We start from the raw sequence: 16589 nt of genomic DNA, 5'->3' as shown, positions 1-16589 counted from the left end.
ATATGGCCCATAAAAAGTATCTTGGATAACTAAAAATCTGCTTTGAAAAGCACAGTGAGATAGGAGAAACCAGGAATTAATGGGCTGTATTAACATTAATAGGTGCCACCAGGAAAGGCAGTACTGTTCCCTCATGATCTTACTTATGTTTGTGAGTCACTGCTGACAAGAACAATCCATTACTGTACAGGGATTATTGTTCAAATGAGAAACTTAGCTTATTTATAAGACTGAAGTCACTTGTAAAATATAACCAAATACAAGCTGTCAAGAGTGAATGTCAAGGAAACTCTGCTACACAAGCAGTTTCCATTAATCCAAGTTTAGGACGACCATGGATTGAATTAAAAAAACTTACAATACAAGTAGCACACAGGAAACGAGAGAGAGAGTGAAAAGATAACACCTTTAAGAAAACAGACAGAAGTAAAGGACAATGACAACAGCAACAAGTTGCTGTAACACGGATACACACCATGTGAGCAGAGAATTACAGATCTGCTTGACAGAATTCATGATACAAGTCAGATACCTAAAAATATTTCTAAAACAACTTAGAGAGGAAAAAATACTAAAAAAAAAAAAAAAAAAAAAGGTATTTTGCAGCCTTGGCCACAAGTACTCACGTTCAGCAATTTGCTGCACAGGAAAACCCAGATAGAAGCTGAATTCCACCATGGACAAGTTTCTTAACTGTTCACTGACTTCTGACCCATTTAGAAAACCATATCTATCTCGAATGGCAAAAATGATGCTCACAGGGCCCTGACGAAATGCAGCTCCAGGCCTACTCAGAGTTATATTCAGTATCTGAAAAGACAAGATTGGAATAGTGTCAGCAAAATCAAATCACTGGCATTTCTATCCTTTACTTGATAGATTTTTTTTTCCTAAAATGAGGGGGAGTATTTCACATCAAAGCAGACGAAAAATGCTAGACAAATATCAAAGTGCATGGGACAGACAGGAAGACAACATGACAAAGGAAATCATGAAAACTGATGTTCTTGTGGTCAAAACCTACTGCACCATGCATACCCAGACTCCTAAACTGTTAGAAATTTCATTTTGCCACCTAAACACAGAGCAACTATGTCAATATAGACAAGCTTATTCCAAAGAGTAATAAACCTTTAAAAAGAAAAATTGCTAAGTTGATAGTCCAAGAAACTGTCTTCATTCTATCCAGTTATATTGCTTCTCTGAGTTGGACAGCTCTGAGTATATCGCTGTGCACTTGATCTATACGTACTAGATAGTATTTTATATGCTATAATGTTTATGTAATATCTTCTGCTATAACTTTGTAATACCACAGATACACATTTATGGCGCACATAGCACAATATTATCTATTTATTTGTTTATTTATTTGTATTAATTTGGGGACTACAGCAAAACTAGGATAAATTTAAGAAATCAGAAAGAGGGATTTGATCTCTAGAGTTACTGACTTTCCAGGACGTTTTAAACTCTGTCATGTAAGTCAGTATCCAATGCATACTCAATACATTTTACATGTGAATTTCCAGTAGTAGCTGCCATGGACAACATACAATACTGAAAGTATTTCCATAACTCAGAAGTAACTAGAATATTTGATCCCATAATGATACTACGCATACAAATTCTGTATTTCCTAATAGGATCTCCTGAGTGGCAATAAGAAAACCTGAGGAAGACCTGAAAAGTGTCTTCCAACAAAAACAAACTGACTGCACTCAATTCTGTAATAACAAAAAACAATGAGAATGAGGTTGAAAAGGGTTAGGGAAGATTTCTGTGAAAGACTTATGTGACCAGCATAAGCCTGTTTATCTTAGAATGGCTTAAGTTGGAGGTAACCTCGAACACTATGTAGTTCCAAACCATCTGCTGTAGACAAGGCTGCCACTTACCAGCAGAGGCTGCCCAGGGCCCCATCCAACCTGGCTTTGAACATCTCCAGGGATGGGCCACCCACAGCTTCTCTGCGCAGCTTCTGCCAGTGCCTCACCACCCCCTGTGTAGAGAATTTCTTCCTAACATCCAACTTAAATCTCCACTCTTTTAGTTCAAACTCTTGTTCTATCACTATTAGGCCATGTAAAAAGTTGGTCCCCCTCCCCCTTATAAACAGCCCCCTGAACATCCTCATGGCCCTTCTCTGGATCCACTCCAGCAGCTCCATTTCATTCTTGTGCTGGGGGCTCCAAGCCTGCATGTAGCACTACAGGTGGGGCTTCACAAGGGCAAAGCAGAGGGGGATAATCCCCTGCCATCCCTCTTTTGATTTAGCCCAGGACGCAGTTGGCCTTCTGGACTGCAAGTGTACACTGCTGGCTCATGTCCAGCTTTTCATCGACCAGGACCCCTACGACCTTCTCTGCAGGGCTGTTCACATTCCTGTTATTTTCATTAACTCTTATTGACATAAATCATCATCTACTTGGATCATCCTTTCAAGAAGTCTGAAACCAGTGATACATGCCAGATTATTTTGCAGAGAAAAGTTCTGACTTTCTGATGAAGCCTCGCAATTCTACATGATCTAGATAAGAAGGGGTAGCCTGCGGACACCTACTGGTTGAGTTAAGCACAGGACAATCAAAGGCTAAGAGAAAGAGGGACAGATACAAAACATACTTATCTTTTTACCTGCACAGTGAAGTTGTAGAACTCCTGGTGTTGTTTGCTCACCTCCATGAATGCCACTGTTAGTCCCTTCTCAATGCGCTGACTGAAGTTGCAGAACCCAATATCCATGTTTCGAGGCACAAACTGAAGTACTGAAGGTAAAGACTATACATTATTTCTACAGCCAAGTACTTCCGTGAGTGCGAATAAAATGAGCAATAGAATCCTCATTCCATAGGACTATCACTTTTTCATGGAATTCAGGACATATTTATGAAAACCTGGATAAAAATACACATTTTGTGCCGGTGCAGGAAATTTTCTGCTCATAATAATCTGTTATAGCAGTAATTAGATTATTCAGATACTGCTGACAAAATACTGTTGCCTCCTGTAAGCTGAAAGCTACATATAAACTGGCTAATTTCACAAGACTTGAGTGCTGAATAAGCCACACTGAAATCCTTCGTATTCAACAGTTCAATTAAAATCTTAAGGAAAATAACAATAAATTTCTTTCTAGCCTGAAATCTAATAGTTAGCATGTCTAAATCACACTGGATCCATTAATATAAGTTATTGACAGCCTAACTTTCAAAATACCTAACTAGCAGCCATTCTTATAAATCATTGTAGATATACCTCAACATCTTTGACAGAAGAATGAGAACAGGAGAGAAAGAGAAATGTGAGCAGGCGCACAGATCTCTGTCTATCTGCACGTTTATCTGCACATTTCTTGATGTATTCTTACCCAAAGAAATGCTATCATCAAGTTACAGACCCTAACAGCACTTTACACAAAGGTCATGATGAGGAAATGTAGCTATCGCCCATTTGTTCAACCATGCTAAGTAGTGGAAAAAGACATCACATTCATACAAAGAATTTCTGTCTTAAGTTACAGATACTAACAGAGCAGAAAGAGCACATGAAACATACCTGAATAAAAGCACCTGTGTTTGACATTCATGTACTCTCTGCCCATATACTCAATCCCCATCACTTTCTCATCACTCAGTCAACCAATCAGGCTGCTTTTTTTGTTATGCAAATACTGCCTGAAGAAGATTTTAAATGACACCACTGACTCTCAAAAGCCATTACATGGTTAATATGTTACTTTAGATTATTAGTATTCATGGACTTGACATACAACATGCTGCTGCCATACAACATCCATGTAAAGCTGAATAATAGACGAGCCATCCTCTTGCTCTTCAATTCTCACCATGAGAATCACAGAAAGTATAATTTAAGGTAAAAATGATTCCAAACATGACTCAAGCAGTACAAAGTAGCTGCACTGTGATCTTATGAACAAATGGAAACATTTTTCTCCTCTTGCCTTTGCAAAATGTTGTGTAGATCAGGGTATCGACAGGAAAGGGGGCACTGAAAACAGACTCACTTTTCAACACAAGAATACTGCTAACGCTTAAAGCAATACAAAGAATGCAAACAACTTTCATTCCCTTCAGCAGTGAACTATCAACTGAAATATGAAGTAAGGTATAGAGAATATGCATTTTGCAATGTGCCAACCTTTCCTGAAAAAATCATGAAATGACAGGCTTAATTGTTAATTAAAATTTACCACAGATGCTACAAGTATTTTAATAACAAATAAATGCTCACAGCAGTGGAACACAATTTTCACTGAGCTCGCTTGCTTAAACACGAGACTCTCCACAAGTGAAGAGGTGTGAATCAGTATGAAGCTACACCTTCTCTGCTCTGTGTCAGGAAGAACTCACCCGTCTGAACGTGGAATCTGTTATCCGGCACAGTGAAAGAAGGATGCAGGGAGAGGATCAGCGGGGCCTCACCACGGAGAAGACTGCTGTTCACAAGCACGTTTATGACAGCTATTGCCGTGTAAACAAAAGGGCCTGATGTCACCAAGAAAGCAAACTTCGGGGAGATTTTATACACCTACCGAAAGAAAAAGAAATTAAAAAGAAAAAAATTCAATAAGAAATTTGGCAGCAACACTTTAGACATCCCAGACATTTTAGACATAGTCCCCGGCATTTCTAAGCTTAAACCTCCGTAGGTAGGAAACTGCAATCTTTATTTTACAAAGAGCAGGAGCACACAGGGCTCGCAGCCTCTCCTCCTGTGCAAGGCATGCAACCCTGCACCAGGCACATAACTGCAATCTCCTCAGCACAGCACATCGACCTCAGCTCTTCTCCATTTACTGTTGCACAGCAGCACTGTACCTTGTCTGCATTCCCCAGGAGTGCATGAGAGTTCCCGTACAAATTGCTGTCTATTACTGAACCATTTGCACAGCTTTCACATTTCAGATCCATGTTGCATAGCAAATGCATTCTATAATATTCACATGTGATGTGCGAGGAGCAAAATACACATAACCTGTGTTTTATGGATATATTTCCCCCACACATGTATTCTGGAGAATATCTCTCGGCATGGTTACAATTACAATTTTCCTCTTCCATTTCATTGCGTGACTTTGAGACTTCTCAAAAACCCTGAGGAGCATTAGACATCATGCAAAAGAAATGAAATTGAAAGCTAAATATGAGCCTAGGCAAATGTTTCCATGCAGATGCTTTTATTACATTATTATTCTGCCACCTAAGTAAAAACAAACTGAAGGCTTTTATTTATTCAAACAAATTGCCATGCATTCTCTCCCTATGGGAATCTCTCTCAGTATCAAGGGCACTTATTTTTCCCATTTCCCAGCATTTTTTTTTCCTATTTCTTTTATTTCCCCCCCCCTCCCCCTCCCAGCCCTTTGCTTTATTTGCTCAAGGCAGTCACACAGAAGTATTTTGGGATATCCAACATGATGGCCTCGCAAATAAATAATCTAAACCAGAGACTTGAGGGATGCGATAAAGGTGCACTTCTTAGATGAAGAGATGCTGACATCTCGCAGGCTTTGAGCTGGTGAAGGGGTTTTTCAGATAGTCCAGCTTCAAGACCACCTTATGAAAAAGCACTCTGCTACTTAAATTGTAACTCACAGCTCAGTGATGGGATTTCTGCAACACTGAAACACAATGGTAACTGCAGCCCTTCCCTGCCTCTAGAAACACGATGCATTTCAAAGAGCTAACACTCACCAAAAGCAGCTACCTAAGCAACAGAATAAAAGCTTGTATCTTGCTCATTATTCTTTCCTTCTTAGTCCACAAATATATGCGACATCCTGCTTTTATAAATGGATTTAGGCCCACAGAACACAAATTTGTTTGATATGAGTAATATGCACAGCTCTTCTCGGTTTCTGTTGTCTGAAATTTTATCCTTATATCTCAGGATGAAATGACCTCTGCAGCTTCAGTTTGTCAAACAGAAAACAGCAGTTGTTAACAGGTAAGACATACAAAGAGAAAGTTGTCCAAAAGAGATTGCTTAAAAGGGAAAAAAAGTTAGAATTACAACCTTACTAACAATTTGCTGGTGATTTTCTGAAGCCATATACGCTGAGGAAGAGTGGCTTAGAAGAGCTAGCGTATTGTAATAGGCTATAGTTAGGTACTGAAGACAAGAAAGCAAGCTTCTGATAACCAGCTCAGCTGTGTGCACCTCTGACTTCTTCCAGTGTGCCACAGATGCAGTGAAAGCAGCCTATACTAGGAACTCCCCTGAAATTTTTCACTGACATTTTCACCTGAACTCATACTTTTCTTCTGCACTTTACTGCAGCGAAAGAGCAAAAGTAATGTCACAGTAATGGAAATTTAAAAGAACTTTTTAAACTCTCATTTTCAGGCAGGTGGATCAGAACCAGTGTAGATCAAACAATAACTATTTCTGCTGGAGATACTTCAGGGTTGTCTTAAGCTCAATCTCAGCAACTTAATTCAGATGCCAGAAATAATACAGTCATGTTATCATGATGATGTCTACAAGGTAATTCACAGAGAAGTTTGAAAAGTTATGCAGGATATATGAGAACAACTCACAACTCCTGATTCATGAATGAAAGCAGTTCCTTCTGGCACAGCTCTAACGATTCACAGAATCACAGATCGTAAGAGATCTCAAGGATCATGGATCTCCAACCCCCCTGCCACATGCAGGGCCACCAACCTCCCCATTTAATGCTAGACCAGGCTGCCCAGGCCCCATCCAATCCGGCCTTGAACACCTCTAGGGACAGGGCATCCACAGCCTCTCTGGGCAGCCTGTTCAAGCACCTCACCACTCTCAAAGCAAATGATGATGATGTTTGAGTAGCAAGACTTTCTGTCCCTGCAGCTAAAGGTGAATATACAGGCCATAAATGCCACAGTGGTACCAGACATCATTTTGGAGTCTCCCAAGTTTAAGTTGGGTCTATGTGAAAGTGATCAAGAACAACCGCCAACACTGGTGAGGCCATTTGGTCTATCTCTTAGTGCACGTGTGCCTCACCAGAATTAAGAGGGTAGCAAATCAGACCTTATGTAGCCTATGGGTTCTGTTTGGTTTTGACACAGAACCATACGCTAATGGAAATTTGAGAAAGCAGTGGCACAGGAGTGGGAGAAGAGTACTGTTTTACTGCTATATAGGATGACTCCAGAAATGTTCTTGTCACATTCTTGCCCTGAATTGTTTGTTCAGCTGGCTCATGCTGCTGTTTTTCACAAACTCATCTATCCATCCATCCATGCATCCATCCATCCCCTCTCTTGGAGGTTTTATCTCTGCTCCCAAGACAACGAGATGCTATCAAACATGCTAACTAAGCTACAGTTTTAGAGCTCTATTAGGGCAAGCAAATGCAAATTCTAACACTAAATAGCCACAAAATTTCTTACCTTAACACCTCTAAACTCAACATGCACTTCTGAGCCATTCCCACAGCAAAAGCAAAAACTTTCAGTACGAGGCAATGTACCACATCAGGCTGAGCCATCGCTTCCCCAAAGCCAGACAGCTAACAAAACCCTACCGTTTCTAGGATACAGTCTATCTTACTCAAAGCTACCCTGACAAGAGAGAACGCTTCTGACAGCAAGTTTTTAGGTTCCAACTTACCATAGTTACTGGGAAAACATAATTGCATGCTTAACATCTTACGATTTTCCATAAGCATTTACTATAGATTATTGTCAGCTAAACTGCTTGATTAGATGCACCTTTGGTACCATCCAACCCATACCTACACACCACAGTATTATGCTGTGTAAACATCTGGTAGAAGGCATAAAAAATCCATTTCCTCACCACCACCTTATTAAGCATTCTGTAACCAGTCTGCAGGGAGCATTTAACTTCCTAAAGACGAGCTACAAAGGCTCACAGGTCTTAAAAATGAAAGAGATTCTGCTCCTGCACACATTAGGAACCAGAGGCAACAATTCTCCCACTATTTTCACACACCTAAACGATAACAGCCATGGTTTCAGCAGTGTTGAGCAGCAACAAATGTGACAGAAGTCAGTGCAAGCCCACAAGGTGGCACCTTTGAAGAAAGTATTTCACTGCCAGACAATGAACTCATTTCCTTACTTGCAAAGCAGAGGTTTGCAAATTTTGGATTACAGAAACCTGGCCCAAAACACCAGATAAATGTAGCAACAAAGTCACTGAGGTATACATTACACTGCATGATAAAATTTCCTAGCACAAATGAGGCTGGCAAAAAGCTTTCTTCTGTCTGTATGAACTTAATGGTACCTGGGGTGCTTCCAGCAAGTCACTGCCAACACTGTTTTTCTTCTCATATCCCCATGCAACAAAGCTATGTTGACTGAACGCTGCATCTTACTCAAGTGCCAGAAAGCTTACATTAGAGAAAGCTGAAAAAAACTGCTCTTGTTCAAACCACAGGGTCTTATCCTTCTGCAGATGCTATACACTGAAATCAATTGGAAGGAAAGAACATTCAAATTTTAGGTTACTATCACTTTCCTGTAAGGAATTTTGGTAGGAAAAATACTGGAAGAAGATTATTCATGAGACAGGACTTAAACCTGCTTCTCTTTTTTTGTCCCACCCTTCAAATTTAGCAGCTCAGAGAGTTTGAAACAACAATCAGAGGCCAAAGTTTCAAGTGAAAAAGCTGGAAAAAAATGACTTTCCTTTCAGTGCTAAACTTGGATTACATTTAAAGTGAGTAGCAGTTATAACCAATGTTGCCATGGATTTTATTTTTAAAGCACACATTACTACCAAGTTAAATTTAACAAGACTGTCTCCTGATTTACTGGGCATTACATCACAGCAAGAGAACAACATCTGTGAGCTGTAATAGGAGACACAGTTAAAAAGCAGCTTAAAAAAGTGCACTGCTTTACCGTAACTTGCAAATGTACACGCATTTCCTGGGTACTTTTGACTAACAAAAATCATGTCTGCTTTATTAATCAAGTTTAGCAATATGGGAGAATTGTGTTTAAAACTCTGCATTGCATCACCATAAAACATGCTGATATTATAGACAGCTCTTTATTTAAAATAACAGTTTTGTTAGTATTCCACTGCTAGAGGAGAAGGCATTTGCTGGTGATTATATTTACTGCAGAAATACTTATACCCAAGGCATCACTAAAAGAACACATAGCAGCATTCAAGCATAAAATCAGCATGTAAAATTCCACAGAGATGATTTCTCCTTTTGATAAAAAAAGAATATGTTAAGAATGAAGCTGGACTAACTGCATTACTTACAAAAGCAGTTGCCAGTAAGCTGCCCTAGAGCCAAAATGACCTATTGAGAGCTCTGCAAGACAACAGTGGGCATGAAATGAAATGATTTAAAGTGGAAAGAAGATATCTAATGTTTGCTCCACTCAACCTTCAGATGTTTACCAACACTCTTCATCTGATTCACGCTATTACTGAGATGCTTCCATACTGTTGAGGCGTATAAGGTCACTGAATATCAGTGTAGTTGGTCACCTTGAACTTCTACTTTACTATGCTAGTTTTCAAAATTTAAAGGTGCATTTCAGAACGTAGAAGATAAATAAGTTATTTACAAAAAAATAAAACCAACAAAAAAACAAAACACCAACAAACAACCTTAGAAGCTTACGAGGAAGTATTGCAAAAAGGACCCAAATGAAACATAAATCTGCAGTGGCAGCTCACAGTGGCTGAAATTTGGAAGAAACTCACAACACACTTATCCTGAGTGAGCAGTAGAGGGGCGTGTTACAAACAACAGACAGGAGCTGTTTAGTTACTGAGTGTTGTGATTGTGGAAGGAGCTGTCAAAAACACATTTTCCCACAGAGACCAGCAAGCAGAATATAAGGGCACCACCAACTCAGCCCTCTGAGCACAGAGATCAATGTTCAAACTACTTCCTGAGGGAACCATGCACAGAACCAGGTACTGCCTTGGTGCTGGGTTATTGCAGCTGGACCAACACAGAAATGACACGCTGCAATTGAAGCTGAACCTGAACCTCAACCTGTAACTTCATTAAGATGTTCAATTTCATACCCTGTACTGAAGTAGGTGCCCCTAAACCATCTCTGTGATTGTTTTTTCACTCAGGCAGAGGGGGCTCAAGGAAGAGGGGGGTGAAGAGTATGAAATCTCACCTCAGTGGGCACTCATGGAAATACTGCTCAAAGACGATTCCTTGAACATCAATGGAGAGGAAGAATTAAATAACAAAAATGGGAGAGCAGAAATTCCTTACTCTGTGAGTAGAGGAAGGCGAGGAGTGGGGAAATTCCAATCACACCTATTTCAAGGCTTAAAAAGAATATCCTACCATTGCACATCTGTTTCTTTCCCTGTCTTTCTCATCTGCCAAATCCCGTGCATATGAGATTCTACCACTTTCTCTGTAATTGCTGATGACCTCAGTTACAAGATAAAACAGCACAAGGCAGTGGAGAAGGGCTTGCTTTGCTTAAGGCATAAAGCATATAAACAAGTAGCAGGAGAAGCAAAACATACTTTAGTACTGTAAAAGCTTTTCAGCTCAGTTTCATCTCACAAGTCAGAGCAGGTGAGAAGCGGAGTCAGGAAACTGCTTGCTCAGCTATGGCAAAAGCAAGAAAAGTCTGCCTTAGAAAATAAATTACATTCTAAAAGTTAAAAAAAAAAAAAAGTTGGATGTCATACACGCATTAAAACAAAAGGTTAAATAAACCTCTCTGTGGTTTAGCATCAGAAGCGTTATTTTTAAATAACTAGTTTAGCCTGTGAACTAAAACCACTGTTGTACTACATTAATCAAAGAGTGCTTGTACACACTTCATGCCACTTACCTCTAGCTCTACTGATCGCCTGAACTGAGCTCTGAGCACTTCTCTGATGGATTCACTGATGTTTTGGAGAACAGCTCTTCGGGCCAGCACTGGAAATTAATGTCAGTCAGTAAGCATACTTTAGCTTCACCTCTTGGGCTTCATCTCAAAGCTGCATTTTCAATAGTGTGATGCATGAAAAAGCAGACAATGAGATCAACTGTGTCAGACAAGTAAGACAAGGAAACAGGCAAAGGTATGAATATATCCTAAAAAGCAACTTAAACTGAATACAGTTTAAGAAACTACAGGTTTATTTCCTCTAATTTTTGTCAATATCTAATGTCTTTAGTATTCTAGTCAAGGAACCCTCTTAAGAGTCACCCAAGCATTCAAATAGGGTCTGAAACTTGCAGCAATCGGTCTGGTCTGCACACCACAATGAGACTGCTGTCATAACACAGTTTAACTTTTGTAGGCAATGCATGGAATGCAGATGAAGTCAGAAAAAAGCCACAGCAAATATGCATCTACTTTTCTCTTAAATAGAAGTAAACAAACTTGGGTTAGTGAAAGGGATATCCACTAAGAAACTGCTACAAAATCCCCACGCCCTTACAGATGCTATGTCTGCTTGAGACTGTAACTGAGGGCAAGGAAACAACTGAGAAGTGTGACACTGCCATTCTGCATCTATTTTCCGTCAGTACAGAACTGCCTACAGAACTGCCCAAATTATAGGTTAAAATAAATCTTCCTTCTTGCCAGCAGTCAGCACACCTTCATTTCTGGAGAATAAGATAATTATCACTTTGCTTTCCACATTACAACAAAACTTAAGGGCAAAATGCGTTGATTACCACAGAGTATGCAGCATTTCTACAGTTGCCCTTGGTTAGTTCTCTGGTGCAAGCCAGGAGGAGACCAAAAGAACAACACCAAAGAAGCAAAAACACATGCTGAGACAATTGGTTCTGAAACACACTAATGTATTTTCTTCTGGTTAAAACCATGCCAAGTCCAATTGAAGCAAGCAGGAGATGGGGGAAAACACAAACATAAGCTGGCAGAGTAAAATGATAAAACAGTAACAAAATCCCAAACATTCTTTAAGCCAAATTTCCTCTTTCATATTAAAATATTATCTCACACCTGGGCTATTTGCAACAGTGTCAATCTCAAGGAGAAATTCAGAACAATGATTTGCAGAATGTTACTATAAGAATAATGTTTGTTTTCAAGCAATCAAATTAAAAAGTAGCCTCAAATATACGTACTTATATATACACATCAGCAGTGTTAAAACACAGCTTCATTCACTCTGCCAGGTAATTCACTGGCCTAGCAATTTCCCTTCAAGTGAATTCTTCTATATTGAAAAGATCCATGGATTTACAGCTATTTGACTAAATTTTACACATTTCTCTGATTTACTCAAGTAGCCAACTCAACACCTGCAGTTTAACTACGGGCTCACAACACAGCGGTTTCTGAAAATGAAACAAAGACGTTGGTGGCCTCTCACCAGCAGTGACGAGGTACGCGTCAGGAATCGCGATGTCACAGACGTAGGGCTGCCTGGTGGTGCTGGTGGCAGAGGGGAGGACGGCGGCTCCGGGGCGAGTGGAGGTGACCAGAGGAGGGGAGGAGGAAACACCAGACCTGCTTGTGGTGCTGGTGGCAGTGGTGGTGGGGATGGTGCTGGCAGCAACTGATGCGTCAACATCACTGGCTCCCGTTGGAACGTCGTATCCCATGGGAGGGAGGGAAGTCAAGGGAAATTGTGTGGGAACAAACAACGTGGTCACAGATGAAGATTCTGTAGGAGAGGGGAGAATGCTGCTGGCATCAGCACGCTGCGTCGGGCCGCCAGGGTCTGCGGTCATAAGGGCTGTTGTGTGAGTGCTGCTCTCGCTGAGGGATGTTAAAAGCAGCGTGGCCTCAACTGTAGCACCAATATCCTCATCCGAAGCCAGACCAGTTGAGAGTAGAGATGAAGACACATTTAAGACAGGAGTTGTTGGGAAGGTAGTAAACACAGAGATCAGATTTGTCTCATCAAATAGAACGCTGCTTCTAAGAGGCCCGGTGTCAGAAGCGGGCAGCACCAGGGTGGGAGCCACAGACCGCAAGGAGGAAGGGGAAGGCTCTAACTGAGAGGTAGCTCCTGGTACAGCTGAGGTAAACATGGCTTCGGATCCCACCGGCAATACTGATGGTGCTTCCAGAAACACAGACGAGTTGGAAAGAAAACTTGATGATGGCATTATTTCAGGTACATGTGCACCTGGAACAGAGGACGTATTTGAATAAAAGTACGAGGTTTGCCCGATAGAGAACAAAGACGCCTCGGAGTCAATGGCAGAGCTGACAGCGGTAGCTAAGTCCCAGCTGGAAACATCTTCAGAAAGTACTGGTGTTCCACTCAACAAGGTCTGAGGTAACGGTGTTGAGAAATCACTCTGCATGACAGAGTGAGAAGTTAGCACAGCTGATGACAAAAGTAAGTAGCTAGGTTCAATCAGAAATGGTGTTGATAAAATATTGGATGAAAAATCTGAAATATTTAAAGACAGCTCTTCCCCTGTAGATGTCTTATCAAATAAAAATACGGATTCTGATGGCTTAAGTTCTGGCGACTCCAGCCAAGTTGTGGAGCTGACTGCAAGTGATGCAACCGGGTGGCTCACGATGGTCACAGACTCCAACAGAACAGTGCTGGTAGTGGGATGCTCTACACGAGTTTTTGGTGCCAGTGACACAGTTCCTGTGACAGGCAGAGAAAACTGGACAGCAGAGATGTCCAGTGAGGTCTCATTGGGCAGCTCATGGTAAGAAGGAGAGCTTGCAGGTTTTCTGTCATCAAGAGCAGTGTCCACAGTGCTCAATAAAAACAAACTCGAAGCAGGGATTTCTGCAAATCTTGAAGAAAATGAAACAACTGGTCTTGATGGAAAAGAAGTATCATATATCTCAGGCGTAGGCTCTTCTAACTCATATTTGTCGGCAATTACAGTTGTAAACGGAGTTACGCCTTGTACTTCAGAGGCTGTGAATGACAGAGTTTCAACATAATCACCTGAGCCCACATCGTGTTCTGGGGAAAATCCTGCTTCTTGCAGAAGAGAAATGGAGTCACAATATAAACACGAACTGTACGATCTCGTGAAAGGCACTGGGCTTATGAGCTCGCTATCAAGCTCAGATTGACTTGGTATTTCTGAATCAGCAGGCAAATTTGGTGCTGTACTAGAGAATTTCTGTGTAAACAAGCCGGCATTGAAAACTGTATCAGAGTAGGTGGACATGGCAGCTGAGTGACCTGGGAAAGCTGCAAATGGAAGACTGATGGAAAACAAAGCAGAATCAGCACTGGCTGTTGCAGCAACTGTGGCCCAGGGAATACTTGGAGCAGGGTCAGTCCTTACACTGACAGCTTCTGTTGCCCTGCTACTCATACTGGTGTAAATGTCACCACTTTGTGCTGTAGCACCTGCTGCAGCATGGCTATTTTCACCCAGCAACTTGAGATGGACAGGTGACCCCTCTGAAGTGGCCCCAGAAGGAAGAGATATTACACTTCTGTTTATGTTTTCCCACATTGCATCCGCCTTCTCGGAAGGAACGGGAGTGAAATAAATACCTGTATCTGAAGGGTGCAATGGCAAGTGCCTGCTTGCAGTCAGGATTTCACTGTCTGGTACAAAAGGCTCCAACTCTGTGAGACTGGTAATGTAATCAAGGACAGCACTCAGTGGAGTCTTTTGCTGTGCTGTTCTCAAGATATCGTATGGTGAAGAAAAGACGGATAATGAAGGTGTTAGTAACGGAGTTTCTAATGTTTCTCTTGGTAGCTCTACTGTATTAACTGAGTGATGATCTGTTAAAATTGCAGAAGATTTCAGTGGAGGAGTCCACTGTACCTTTGGAAATGGGTTAATAAATTTGTCGTCACTTAAGAATGCCTCATTGCTTGTTACGGAGAAATCTATCAATGGTGTACTTCTCCCTTCTGAAATTCTGACCGTTTCTTCTTGGTTAAATGAAGTCACATCGATGGGAGTGGTAACTGATGATAAAAGCGTTTGAAGAAAATTACTTTCTGGGGACTCCAAAGTACTTTTTGCTAAGGCCATTTGTGTTCTGCTGCCTGATATGCTTTGGTGCACCTTTGAGTCCATTGAGAAAAAGGAAAAATTTCGCTTCTCCAAGGATATCTCATCTAAATAAAAAGAGAAAGAAAAACAAACAAAAGCAGGTTAGCTTAAGCAGTAAGACTGGAAGAAGCAAACCTTCCAGAATTCTATTCAGAATTCAAGGCTACAGACAAAACTGCCCAGTACTTGAAAAAGTATTAAATTCTTCTGTGAAACCCCATTCCCTTTAAATGAGCGGGATGACAGGAGCTCCTCTCACTTGTCCCTTGACAGCAGCACCTCAGCGACCCTGCAGAATGGAGAGCAGCTCCCTCTCACAAGGTTTCTGCAGGTCAGCTAAACCTGCAGGTCTGCAGGTCAGCTAAGGTACTCCCAAAGTAAGCAGTCAGAAAGGGTAATAAGGTACAATACAGATAAAAACTTTGTGTAACTTCAGGGACTAAGTTTAGCTCTTCTGCCTTCTGCTAGCATCACCTCATTTCCTCCAGTTTTACTATTTCTTATTAGGCTCACTAGCAGATCTGTTCTCTCCCAAGGACCAGCTCCAGGAAGTATCAGAAATAAATGATACTGCTACTGATGAGAGATGAAGAGGGGTTCCCTTCATATGAGTCAGGAACCACATGCAAGTATTTGCTGACACAAAACACGTCCAGCAGTTATGTTTACATTGCCTGCTGTTAATCTCATTTTGGCCTGTAAATAGTTGTGGCAAATTGCTTCATTACACAATTGCCATCTTCATTTGCATCCTGCTGTAGGACTTCTTTGTTTACAAAACTTTCACTTCTTCAGCTTGCAGGACTGAGCTCAAGCAAGAAGGAGGAAAAGCTGTGATTTCAACAGACCTTTTAACAAGATTCTTGCAAAAAATCATGTATCAATTGCACAACTTGACTATATTTTCCGCTCTTGCAAAAGTATTCTTGGATTGCACAAAAGATGTGCATACAAACTTTTTCCAGCCATGGATGTGTTTTACAAAGAAAAGATTTATTATTGAATATTTCTCTGAAATGTCAAGATGGGATTACTAGCCTTCAGAGTCGAATGTTCAAGGAAATCACAGAAAATTGCCCCCGGACATTTTTTCTAGGGTACACACAAAGGTTTCATTCTTACTTTAGCTATCCCCCCCATCATCCTGTTTTCCTAGCATTACTGTTTTCATACTGGAGCTTACTGACAGCACACGCTGAAAAAGCTGCTGGGGGGTGGGAATCCCAACCAATTAAACCACTAGGGAACAGCTGAGAATAAAAGCTAGTGTACACAGTAGAAAGTGCCTGATGGTGATACAGTAGATCGCTGTAGCTACATCAGCAAGCCCTCATAGCATGCCTTGATCTCGGTAGTACACAGCAGACCTTTGCAGGAGCAGTTCACCTATCTGTTGCACACTGTTGCCAATTCAACAGCACTTTCCAAAAGTGATAAACTGCTGCCATCACCCCCTCTGCCCCTGTTTGCTAAATTCCCCGACACAATTTTTCAAGCACTGACACACTGACTTGGTAAGTTCTGAACCTGCTGATCTGAGAAGCACAATTATAAGAATTAACACACACAGCTAATGCCACTGTAACACTAACCAACTCTATTCAAATAGTACTGCTGTGATAATATGCTTCATTTT

At 41.0% G+C, this 16589-nt stretch overlaps 1 protein-coding gene across 1 annotated transcript in view; it reads right to left on the bottom strand.

Moving 5' to 3' along the window:
• The window catches only part of KIAA1549 (KIAA1549 ortholog), a 72373-nt gene extending 57359 nt beyond the window's left edge, over positions 1-15014 (bottom strand). Inside the window, 5 exon segments of the mRNA XM_042837918.1 lie at positions 627-810; positions 2638-2768; positions 4374-4551; positions 10818-10906; positions 12322-15014. Coding sequence (XP_042693852.1) covers positions 627-810; positions 2638-2768; positions 4374-4551; positions 10818-10906; positions 12322-14977 — 3238 coding nt within the window. The 5' untranslated portion in view covers positions 14978-15014.
• Between the last annotated feature and the right edge of the window lie 1575 nt (positions 15015-16589).

The sequence above is a fragment of the Centrocercus urophasianus genome, unplaced genomic scaffold (assembly GCF_019232065.1).
Source record: "Centrocercus urophasianus isolate 14NV4802_14NV808 unplaced genomic scaffold, USGS_Curo_1.0 seq_73, whole genome shotgun sequence".
NCBI lineage: Eukaryota > Metazoa > Chordata > Aves > Galliformes > Phasianidae > Centrocercus > Centrocercus urophasianus.
Note: the sequence above shows the minus strand (reverse complement) of the source record. Positions and strands in the feature narration are given on the sequence as shown.